The 12,934-nt window shown below is 36.8% G+C and overlaps 1 protein-coding gene across 1 annotated transcript in view; it reads right to left on the minus strand.

Annotated features, from left to right (window-relative positions):
* Window positions 1-392: 392 nt before the first annotated feature.
* stx18 (syntaxin 18) overlaps window positions 393-12,934 on the minus strand; it is a gene marked incomplete at its 3' end in the record, with an annotated part of 27,022 nt that continues 14,480 nt past the window's right edge. Inside the window, 6 exon segments of the mRNA XM_024271024.2 lie at window positions 393-484; window positions 1,801-1,889; window positions 1,957-2,023; window positions 2,099-2,176; window positions 2,262-2,377; window positions 8,204-8,271. Coding sequence (XP_024126792.1) covers window positions 393-484; window positions 1,801-1,889; window positions 1,957-2,023; window positions 2,099-2,176; window positions 2,262-2,377; window positions 8,204-8,271 — 510 coding nt within the window.

Raw genomic sequence — 12,934 nt, forward strand, 5'->3', positions numbered from 1 at the left:
TAAACTTAAAATTAAATGTATTTATTTAGTCAAATTGTTGTTAGTCAGAAGCAAATGAAAAAATGCAGTCACAAAAAAATTGTAGATGCTACAGTTAAAGTAGGAGAGTCAAAATCAATCACACAAGAGGCCTAACTCCAAAACACGCCTTAGATCACGGGCCGAACAGGATAAACATTTATTGAACACTAACAGTTTCAGAGAGGGATTAATTTAAGACTCTAAAAAAACAACATCAAGATTAATTGATCAAACCCATTAATTGATTTACCTTTAAAGCAATATTTAGACATAAGCACACCTGAAAACCAAGATTCAACAACCAAGAGCAAACCAGTCTTAGTGGTTTGGATGCTTTCAGACAGGATTAGGTTAGAAGCCGTGGATCGTACCATCTGGATCTCCTCAGGAGAAAGCTCATCCTCCACTCTGCCCTCTTCCCACAAACTGACAGAGCTGCCCTGGACCTCTGATGAGCTCTTCTCTGCAGAAGGAAGACTCAGAAGTTCAGGAGGTGACGGGAGGTTACGGTGAAGACATCAGGAGTTTGAGTTTGTCTGTTTTCACATCATCAGTAAAAAATGAAACAAATACAATTCTTTAACATAAAATAGTCGTAGAGAAATTCTAGATGACTAAACTTACTTGTACTCGTTTGAAGTCGATTGCAGATTGTTGTTTTCAACGTTGGGCTACCAGGTCTGAACAGTTTGAGTTCACCAGATCAGTTATTCATGAACTATGTAAAATCGTCATAATCAGGAAGGATTTGACATAGTTCCAATTATGGGTCTTTTATGTTAAGTACTTCAAAGAAAAATAAAACTAAATATTTTTCATTTATAGTGGACTTTAACTTTTAGGGTCAAATAAATATCTTATAATAAAGAAATATAAAAGTTGGTAATTTCAAATAAAATCAGAAAATTCAACCTTGATTTTAAAGTCATTAAATGGAAAAAAAAGTTACATGTGAACAGATTTGTGTTTTAAAGTCTGATTTTGAGGAAGTTCTTGGTTTCCACGAGATAACTGGATAGACGATGAAGATTCTTTTGGTTCTGATCCCACAAACAGCTTTGTGGTTTTGGGTTTAAGGATGTAGAGTGGACAAAAATATCTCTTTGAAGCTTTGAGCTTGTGAAAAAAAAAAGTGACAACAGACACCAGGAGACGGCAACCTTTAACAGTAAAAGAGACATTTGGAGTCATTTCCTACTGATCAGAACCTGGATGGAGTCAAATAGATTTACTTTAGCCTTTAAGAAATTTGGATTTGCATTTATGTCTTTCTTTTTTTAAATAATAAAGATGCAATGTGTTTATTTTTGGCACAAACAAAAGCAAATTATTAAAACCAATCGTCTGTCCAGACCAAATACAGTTGATGCTCAAATCATGTCTTTGTTTTAACAAGCGTCAAATTTGCTGCTCGACGTCTATCTAAAAGTCTGTTAACCTGGAGCTCCCGCCGCGTGTGGGAGGAGCTTCCATCAAAAACTCCTCTGGACTTCGCCATGGAGGACGTAGATACTGAGAGATTTATTTATTTCCAAGAGCTGAATAAAAGCATTGGTGCACGTCTCTGTGTCTGGATTCAGATCTCCCAGTGAGGAGCAGCTGTCCTGCAGCCGCTGCTCCTGCGACAGGGAGGTGCAGTCAGGAGAAGGCAGTACGGCGAGCCAAAAGGATCAAAAATACTGACTAAAGTGCATTAAATCACAAAGTTGCAGAACAATCTGAGCATACGTTCAGTTAGCTGAGGATATCACAACAGGGTGGGTCATATCAGGAGTTCACCTGAACTTTCCTCTCTCGTTTTCTCCTCTGTGGGCTCCACTTCCAGAGTTTTCTCTGCTCGACTGGGCCGCTCGGGTGTCAGTCTTGATCTGAAACCACAAACGTTCTGAGAATCCAGACCGGTGACAGACAGCGAGTGACGGAGGAGGAACTCACAGCCTCTTCTTGTCCACCATCCTCTTGACTCGTATGGCTCTTTGCTCAGAGTAGACCTTACAGACGCCTTAAAGGCACAGACGAGCATCACACGCAGGTCTTTGTGGATTCACAAGCAGCACGAGAAGTTTCAGAAGCTCACCTCTCAGGTACGTCTCTACAAGGTCCAGCACGGCTCCTCTGTGCTCCTTAATCTGAGCTGGTGCCGCCTGCTTCTCCACTGCCGTGACAGCGGAGTAATGTGCATGTTAGACACACAGAAGCAAACATAACAGTGAATGTCCTGGATCTGCACAAGGACAGACCTTCACTGCGGAGCTGCTTGATGGCTTCAGAACACGTCCTCATGAAGATCTGAGCATCCTGGTCAATCTGGTCCCGTTCGCCATCCGTCATGCGTGTCAGGTCCGATGAAATGAGACTAAAACACACACACATATAGCCGGTTTGATTATTTGAGTTTTTATTCACATCAAGAAAAAATTCTATAAACGACAAAACTTCAGCATTTCAGAAGACATTTTCTCTGAGCTGCTCAGCAAAAGTTCTCCATCTACTGAGCAGGAAACACCAAAACAATCAAACTGTTGGCAGAAACAAGTCAATACATCAAGTTCTTGTACAATTCTAGGAGAAATGAGACAATTTTTCACTCAGCTACTGAACATGCAGTTCTGAACTCAGAATAACATCTGGGTAAATCCATAGACTCAAGAACACGAGTCAAAGTCAAGGCCCGGGGGCCGGATCCGGCCCTCCGGGTAATTCTATCCGGCCCTCCAGATCATTTTATGTTATTGTTATTATTGGCCCGATGTTATCTTGTGCTTATTTCTAACTTGTGTAATTTTGACAAAATACATTTTTATGGAGAGTAAATAATTGAAAGTTATTTAAGGTTTAAGTTGATTTATTCCAGAATAATATTCCTGCCTTTTTATTATTCATAATTATGTTAAAAAGTTACAGTTCTGATAGCTTTTTGGACTATTATGGCATTTGCTAAGAATTTTTAGGCTGTTTTGGAGTTTAGCTAATATTTCAGCAACATGCTAGCTGTTTTAGCTAACCTAAGTTGTTTTTTAAAACCTCAATAAGGACTCTTAATATAAACTAGAAAAGTTGCAAAGTGGAAAAGTTTTTTTTTTTTTTTTTGCTTTTTCAGCTATCAGCACTAGCATCTTCAGCAGCCAAATTCATCTTACAGCATTCACACTATCATTATCACAGGTAATGCTATATATCTAGTTCATAATTATGATAAAAAGTTATGATTTTTAAGTTTTAAAATGTAGTTTTAGCCTACGACCTAATGTGTGCTTTAGATTTTGGCCTCTTGTGTGATTTAGTTTGACACTTCTGATCTAGAATCAGGAAAGTTTTAATGATAAATTAACTAAATAAGTTTTCTGCAGAAAAATGTTTTTGGTTTGGTTTGAATTGCTACTTAGGTGGCAAATCGATTTACGAATCCAGATTAAGAATTCACAGATCAAACCATAAATAATAATGTTAAACATAGTACGTTTGAATGGTTGCTTTTTGTATGTCTTCTAACTAGATGTATGAAATTTAAAATAAGTTTCAAATAAATTTGTGTTTTTAACACATTCTTGTGGCCTTTTTTCATGAACAAGGACAGATATAAAAGAATTTAAGATAAAACTGTGTTTGAGTGTTTCTTTATTCAAATCATGATGGATCAGGAGCAGATGAAAACTCTCAGATTTGTGGTGCAGAACTGAAATGGGCGGGGCTAAAGTCTCCCTTTTTCCGCTCCGTTCTGATGCACCCACTTGCAGAAGAATAGATCGATGAACGTCTTTATTTTCTCGTTTGAGATAGAATCTGGTTGAAAACTGTACAGCGGGACGGCTCGGATATTGGTTACCTTTTTCGTCTTTTGCTAAGTTGTTGTTAGCTCGGGCTTGTGAGGTGCTATAAGCTAACGGGAAAAAGATTAAACTAGAGCTGCCATGATCAGTCGACTAATCGATGACTAATCAATTATAAAATAGTCGATTAGTTGTTACTTTATATTATATGGAGTCAAAGTGTAGTAAAGTTGAAAATAGTTGTGAGTGTTCAGCACCAAAAAAATACACCTTTTTTTTTTATTTCAGTCAGGAAGACCAAAACTATATTTTGTGAAAAATAGTTCTATATAGTTTTATAGTAATTTAAAAAAAAAAAAAAATTATCTAATATTTAAACAACATGCTAACGTTTAAGGCTAATTTGTTTGCTACTGAAGTTTTCATAGGTTAATCTGGACTTTAGCTTCTATTTTAGCAACATTCTAACATATTTTATTAATTTAGTTTACTGAAGAATTTGAGGCTATTTTGGAGTTTAGGCTAAAAAACTAAGTTTTTTGGGGCTAATTTGAAGTTTAGCTCATATTTAAATAACACACTAAATGTTTTGCAAAATTGGCACGTTTTAGGAATTTTTAAGCAATTTTATTAGAAAATTTTAAGAAATTTAGGTCAATCTCAGCGCTTTCATAGTTCTATAGCCAATTTAACATTTTGCAGATAGCTTTTGCATTTTTAGTAAATCCCTGCAGCAATTAAAGTAGTCAATTACGTCACCATTTTCAGCAAAAACTTTCAGCATCTTCAACAAATACTTTCAGCTAAAGGCATTCACACTAGCATTATCACAGGAAATTAAACTTTTCTAGTTTAATCTTGTTTTAATACCACAAACTAATGAAGGACAGAAGCTGCATGATTCATTCAAAGTTGAATAAACTATCATCTTAATTATCTTTATTCTTATAGTTAGTTTAAAGCTAATGATGGTTAAGATGTGTGCTTTACATCTTCTTTACAAGACCCAATTAGTCGACTAATTAAAATATTACAATAATCGTTTGTGGCAGCCGTAGTGTAAACAAAGGGCTGATGGGAAATTAGTGAGGCTAACTTCCGCCCTACTCAGAGCGGAATTTCTAATGTCCTGCTGCTGCTCTGTAGAAAATATCTTAAAAATGACATGGGTTTTTAGACTTTGGCTAAAAATTAAAAAGATACTAGATTAGAAAACAAAAATATATAGTTGGAGTGGAACTTTAAACATAGATGAAGTGTATTCATTTTTGCCTTTATTTAGAACCGGAGATCCCTAGAGAGTAAAGTATAAAAACACAAACTGGTATTTATCTGTTTACAATGTCACAGTCAAAAGATTTTCAGAGTTAACTTCATCAGTTTAGTCAGGCGAGTTATAAAATCCAACATTCTTTTGCAACTTTATAGCAATAAATAAATCCCAAATATGTAGAGATATTTTGTGTAACGGATGGCAGAGATCTGAGTATTCTCATTCCAGCCCTGTTGGGTTTGTATTTCTACAGCTGTAACTCTCAGAGGGATCCAGCAGATGGCGCTGTAAATCTCATTTCATGCATGAGCTGTAATTGCCCCACTTTGCTTCTTTAGTTGAGACAACTCAACCAGAGCACAGGACCAGGCAAAGCCAGTGGAATTTGATATTTCTAAACATGTGTGAGGAGGAGGAATTCTGGGTAAAACGGATGTGAAGGTGATTCAAAGCAGAAGTATATGAACTATTTTATCTCAATGACTTTGAAGGACTTTTTCTATAATTACAGAAAAAGGTTGGAGTCATAATTTTTGAGAGCTGAATTTAAGATGACCTGCAGGAGGAACGCTGGAGGCTTCTGCTCTCCAAACCAGAGTATTTCTAAAGTGGGATCCATTCACGATTCTGAATCATGTTGTGAGTTTTAAATAATCAAAAATGATATAATTAATGTGATATTATGTAAAAGTTAAGTGGAACTTGAAACACGACAAGCGCACAAACATGGCTGACCCTGCAGAATGTGTGACCAGACCAGACTTCACCCAAAGCTCATTTTCATTTTGATGCATCCCTGAACTAAAATCACTGTTATTTAAACTCCCTCCCTGATCATTTTTTCATCTATTTTCAAGGCAGTGGTCTTTAAGTTATGATTATGTTGTTTTTATCCAAATTTCTTTCAAAACTGTCATAATCTAGGACATAGTTTCTGCAGAGCAGCAGGAGTTCATTAAAAATGTACTTCTGAGTTGTGGATTTGACCGTTGGCAGGAGCAACCCCACCCCCCCTACCGTCACCCATATCTGAGAGCTCCCTGTTTACATGGTCTCCTGCTAGCTTACAGCCCCTCAAACCAAAATATATGTCCTCCATCATGAGAAAAATGCCACAAGGACATATCAAAACCACCAAAAACAGAATTTTCATCGGAGTGAGGCTTTACGGGTTCCGAGTTCAGGGATAAAATTTCCCCTGAAAACTTGTCTTTTTAACAAAGCAATGTTCATGCTTTCTCATAAGTAATATTAAGAAAGTAATAAAACAATATTGGTCTAGTGCAGGGACAGGCAAACCACTGCACTGGTTTAAACAATTTAATTATTGTTTAAACAATGTAACTGTAATAATTGTGTGATTGCTTAGTTAGCATTCACACTATAGTTATTCCCCAGCTCCTTTCCTTAAAAACTTAACAACAAACCTTTAAATATATTCATGTTTTCATCTTTTAAAGTAATTTTAGGAGGAATTTTAGGCTATTTGGAGTTTAGCTGTAATTAAGCAATGTGCTAGCTTTTTATACTAATTTATTATCTACTGAGGTTTTTTATGCTAATTTGGAGTTTGGCTACTATTGTAGCAACGTACTAATGTTTTTGGCTATCTACTGAGGTTTTTTTAGGGTAATTTAGAGCTTAGCTTCTATTTTAGCAACATGTTAAAGTTTTTGACTAATTTATTTTCCGAGTTTAATTAAGTTGGATAACATTTTAGCAACATGCTAATGTTTTCGGCTAATTTGCCATACACTGGAGTTTTTCAGACTAAATTAGAGTTTAGCTTCTATTTTAGCAACAAGCTAATGTTTTCGACTAATTTAGTTTACTGAGAAATTTTAGACTATTTTGGAATTTTGCTTGTATTTAAGCAACAAGTTAGCTTTTTTGGCTAATTTGGAATCCACGAAGGTTTTTTGGGGTTACTTAGAGTTTAGCTCATATTTAAGCAACACACTAAATATTTTTTGCAAAAATTGGCATGTATTAAAGATTTTTAAGCAATTTTACTACAATTTTTTCTGAAATTTTGGTCAACTTCATAGTTCTTTAACAAAATTTACAGTCTTTTAGCAAATTTAACATTTTGCAATTAGCTTTTGCATTTTCAGCAAATCCCTGCAGCAATTAAAGTAAATTGCGTCACAGTTTTCAGCAAAAAGCTTCAGCATCTTCAGTGACTACTTTCAGCTAAAGGCATTCACTCTAGCATTATCACAGGTAATGGAACTTTTCTAGTTTATATGAAGAGTCCTTATTGAGGTTTAATTTCCCTGTAATTCTGGTGTCTCCCATTCATGGCGCACCATAAATACTTTGACCTTTATTAAGGAGAATTCTGCTCTCCAAAGCAGAGTACTTCTTATGTTAAAGTTAGGAGTGGGGGGGATTGATGCAGAGAGTTAATCTGCATTCATATGATGTTTGAAGATTTGCTCTTCTGACGTTCATAGTGCTTTTCCCCTGTAGGACAGTCATTTTTATGAACACAGCATTTCTTTAAATTAGCATTATTCCCTGAGGGACATCAAGCCATTGGTTGTTTTCGGCACTAAAATGAGAACAAAAGTCACATTTTTTAAAATAAAAATATTAAATTTTAAAATATATGTATACATTTTCAGTCAAAATGAAATCACATTTTCATCTAGACTCCTTGTTATTTCTTTCTCTTATGAGGTGGATTACCAAAACTCTTCATGCTCCTCTTCAGTCAAATTCACAAGTCAATAAGTGTGTCCTGCTCTGGTGTCATGAGAAGAAAACATTCAGGATGCATTGATAATCGTTTCATAATTCAGAATCGTGTTGAATACCCCCCCACTAGTTAAAGTGAACAGATTTTACAGACTTCTCCACACCTAAAACATACACAGCCCTTCAGGATTAGTCCCTGGGCGTGATTCGTTCTTCACTTGGTTGCAGCTCAATTATTCCAGACAATTAGACTGGAGCCGGCCTCAGCAGACCACCCGACTCGCCGCCGACCTCGTGCCAGCAGCCCCCCCCCAGCACATACGAGGCATTTCTGGAAGCCCTGACTCCTGACCTCTGCTAATTTTTGTTAAGAATCAAAATGTTCATTTGGTCTCCAGCCGTCTGTCTGGAGAGTTTAGTCTGTCTTGGTTCTGCTTACCTCCCAGCACTTATGTAATCTTTTCGGTGTTGAAGCAGAAAGTCTTTGAGCTTGGTGATGTTTGTGATCTGCCAAGAGAAACCAGAAGGACACGTTATTCACATCGACAAAGTCGAGGCGTCGTTTTCTAAAACGAGTCGACAAAGTGAGCAAAGACGAAGAGGGTTTTAGATGCATCAGTTTTCCCTGCACATCCCGGCTACAAAATTCAAACAAATGAACCATTAATCAGTATTTGCTCGAGTCAATTCATCGACTTCCAAACACGCAAAAACCAAACCAGCAATTTCCTGAAGAAACACCTGCCATAAAGAAAACCGCGAGCTGCTGCAAGCGGAGCTTTGACGGAGCCATCTTTAATAAGCTCTAAATTCGGTTGCTATTTATCAACGTGCGCTGGGAAACCAGGAGAAATATTTGCAGTGGTAATTTGGTCAAATATTAAAAATTGCTTCCCGGTCCCCAGAGCTCCGCTGGCAGGACACAAGCGGGTCTGGAGGCTCACACAGCCGGCCCTGTTCGGTCCGCGGACCCAGAAATGACACAATGGGTCTGACTGTGACAGCCGGCTCAGAACGAGGGGGATTAACGGGATAGCATAACAGAGCCGTCTTCAGCCCTTTCACTCTAACAACCTCAATTATCAAATTGCCCTGGCTTCAAGAAGAAACCTGGCACCAGCCGGCTCACGGCGTCTCCAAACAGTCATTCTTCACGTCCGGATGACTGCAGGCACTTTTATTTATGGTGACAGAAAAAAAGGTTTCAAATTCAGACAGAAACGTCGGAGATAAACAGAATTTAAAAAAGAAGAAAAAAGGACTTTGCAGCCCTCCAGGGGTTATATAAATAATGAGCAGGACGCCGCTGTGGGCGACACTGATGCATTGAAGGGAGACTGATGTGAGCCGACCTCTGTAATAATACAATTATTCCAGGTCAAGAGTTAATTGTAGTTCAGTCCAGAGGATTGAAGGGAAAACAGAGTCGCACTTAAGTTTCAAAGTCGTTACGTCGGTTATCCTCAGAGAATGAGATCTGAAGACGCTTCTTTAATTAGCTACAAAAAAGCCATTTGACTTTTAAAGTGAAATGTCCCTCAAATTAACGATAAGTTAAGATAAACGAAAAGGTCTTTTGATTCTAATGGATTATTTGGAAAATGTGCAAATTTTATCCATTTCTTCTTTTTTTGCTTGAATGCTGACATGTTGCCACAAATGATTATTTTAATAATCGACTAATCACCGATTATTTTTACCGATTAGTCGACAAATCGGGTCATGCACAAAATTGATGTAAAGCACACATCTTAATTGTTAGCTTTAAACCTCATGTGTCAAAGGCCCGGGGGCCGGATCTGGCCCTCCAGATCATGTTATTTTATCCTTATAATGGCCCGATGTTATCTTGTGCTTAATTCTAGCTTGTATAATTTTGACTAAATATGTTTTTGAACAAGTTATTTAAGGTTTAAGTTGATTTATTCTGGATTAGTATTCCTGTCTGTATTTATTCATATTTATGTTGAAAAGTTACTGTTTTAAAGTTTTAAAAATGTAGTTTTAGAGCGTTCAATAAATGTTTATCCTGTCCGACCTAAGGTATGTTTTAAATATTGGTCCCGTGCGATTGAGTTTGACACTCCTGATTTAAACTAACTAAAAACTAGATATATAACATTACCTGCAATAATGCTAGTGTTAATGCTGTAAGCTGAATTTGCCCGCTGAAGATGCTGAAAACGCTGAAGTTGATAGCCACCAAAAATTTTTGCTAAATACCAAATTAGCCTAAAAAACTGAAAAAAACAGGTTAGCCAAAACAGCTAGCATGTAACTTAAAAAATAGCCTTAAAAACTGGAAAAAAGCCTAAATTAGCCAAAATAGCTATGATGTAGCTAAAATATTAGCTAAACTTCAAAATAGTCCAAAAAACTAACAGAATACCATTATAACTTTCACTTTACTACACTCTGACTCCATATAATATAAAGTAACGAGTCATCGACTATTAAATTAGTCGTCGTTTAGTCGACTAATCGTGGCAGCCCTAGTTTTGACAGCATCATAGATAAATTTGAAAGCATCAATGTGGCTCTGGATTGTCTGAGGCTGTAATTGAACATGAAAGGATCTAAATTTATCCAACGTTCTTTACCAGTGGCAGGAAAAACATGATTATGAAGAGAATTTTGACTGTTTATTTCAACATAACAAGCTTTCAAAAGGGAAAATTTATAGCCAAAGCCGCAGAGAAGCACATTTTGAATGTTCTCTAATGATGTCGGCCTGCCACTGCATGGAAAATATAAACCCTGACATGACACGACTGATTTATCTTTCACTAGGAACTCTGCTTTCTGGTTGCAATTAGCACTTGGAATCTGTTTTTGAGTATCACTGAGGACAAATATCAGTTTATGTAAGCAAGTATAGTTTTAGTTGTGCTTTTCACAGATAAAATCACAAAACAGGCACATTAAAACATCCAGAATCAGCTAAAACTTAAGATAAGAAAAAAGGAAGTGAATTCCAAAGGTGAGGAGGCGAGATCTTTTATTTTGTGTTTCGCTGCAAAAACAGAGTTAAGAACGTAAAAAGACTCGGTTCAAGAAAATTTGTCTTATTTTCTGTCTTGCAAGAAAAATTATCAATAGAGTTTTTAACCCTTGTGCTCTCTTATGGGGTCCAGATGACCCCACCCTTACATTGATGCGTGATCCCTCTCATGACAAAGGTGGACAGGATTTTATGTCTGGCACAACACCAGTGATGATACAAATTCTTGAAAAAAAAAAAAAAAAGTACAGCGCGCTGTCTTGTGTTGTCCAGATGACCCCACCTTTAATATAAACATGCCTTCGATAGCACAAGAGTGAAATAGCGAAATAATCTTAGACAAAACATGTCTTAGTGCACGGGTCGGCAACCTGTAAGAGTAAAAGAGAATTACGCCTATTTTTTGACATAGACAAACGCAAAAATATAAAAAGAAAGTAGCATCTCTCAAAATGTGATTTTTTTTATAACCAATGTTGTACAGCATAAGATAATATGTGCTTTTAACTCAAAAGATCAAACTTTTTACCAAAGTTTTTCTTTGCATATAAATCTGTTCATTCTGGAGGTAGAGTTGATCAAACAAGACGTCTTCAGGTCAACAGGATGTAAAAACCTACATAGTTTATCATCGATGTGAACCTCAGACATCAATTTATACATTTAACTATTCTAAATTAAAGAAATGCTAATAAATAATCCTTACTTAAAAAAATCTATTTTATTTTTCTTGCATTTATATTTATTCTATTTTCCCTCTTTGTCCTCATCAGTCTTACACTGCTGGGTTTAGTTATTTTAGTTTGTTGTTGGATCTTGGTAGTCTTAGTTTTCAGGCTTTGTTTATTTGTGTTCTTTAGGTAGTTTTGGTTAGACAGACATTATCAGGAGCTGCTGACTCTGACAGTCTCCATGACTTATTTTATGCTTGACCGAGGATCCACCATGGAGAGATAAAAGAGACACATGAGGATCTGGAGCTGCAGGTTGGAGACTCCTGTCTTAGTGAGTAGAATCTATTTTCTTAAAAGAAGAAATCTTTAAGTGCTGTTCGATATGGATTTTTTTGATATCATGATATAAGAGCACACAACCCATCCAGCAATGCTAGGTGGGTCCCATATGGTTTAAAAGAGGGCAGAAAATGTGGGCCCCAAATGTGTTTGCCCACACTGGCTTAAGTGGACTCTAAGTGGGCTGGCTCGCTACGCTAGCACACTACAGTAGATAAATAAAGCTAGTTAAATAAAGCCGAGCTTACTAGCTGAGCTTGATAGCTCGCTACAGCGAAGCTGTCTAGCTCGATAAAGTGTAGCTCGCTAGCTTTCTACAGCGGAGCTCGCTAGCTCAATAAGGCGGAGCTGTCCACCAGGCAGCTGGATAGCGTAGTAGCCTTGAGCCAAACAGAGCTGTCTGCAATGAGAAATCCAACGAGGAAGCAGACTATTATTCTATTTTGGGATGGGGGCTGACATGAATTTTCCACAGTAACAAGCATCAGCGTTGTCTAAAAATTGTGGATACTCCGCGGTTCTCCACGAAGGTCCCACCCACCGACGTCGTTGAAGGTGAGCACATCAGAATGGACAGACACGCCCCCACCTGAGAGCAGATTCCAGTCGAGCCGACCAGGAATCTAGCTGGATCGAACTTCTAACAAAAGAATGTTTAAAGAAGAAAAAGAAAAAGCTGGGGAAAAAATAATTCCAGGAAAAATGTGAGAAATTCTTTTTTATTTGGGCTGCCTGGTGTGACTTTTAGATTTTTTTTGTATTTTCATTCAAAAACATGTTGATTAGTTTGTTGACACATTTTATTCTTGTTGTTTTTATAAAATTACATCTAAAACTTTTATTTTATGTCGTAAAAACAGTTTGTTAAAAATTGTTGGGGTTTCCACAGCAAAATGAATCTCTTTTTTCCAGACAGAATTTCCTGTTTTTCCATGAATTTATGTCTAGTGTGTGAATATAACATGGAAAAATGATTAAATAAAGGTAGTGTCACATAGGAGAGGTTGTGCTGATTACAATGATACCAAATAAGCAGCATGTAGTCTTTCAAATTGAAAATACAGAAAATTCAAATACAGACAAAAACTGAGTTTTAGACCTTTTAGGTTCTTCCAAATGGTTAAAAATAAACTTTCTAAATGTACAATTTTGCGTG

The sequence above is a fragment of the Oryzias melastigma genome, linkage group LG5, assembly GCF_002922805.2.
Source record: "Oryzias melastigma strain HK-1 linkage group LG5, ASM292280v2, whole genome shotgun sequence".
NCBI lineage: Eukaryota > Metazoa > Chordata > Actinopteri > Beloniformes > Adrianichthyidae > Oryzias > Oryzias melastigma.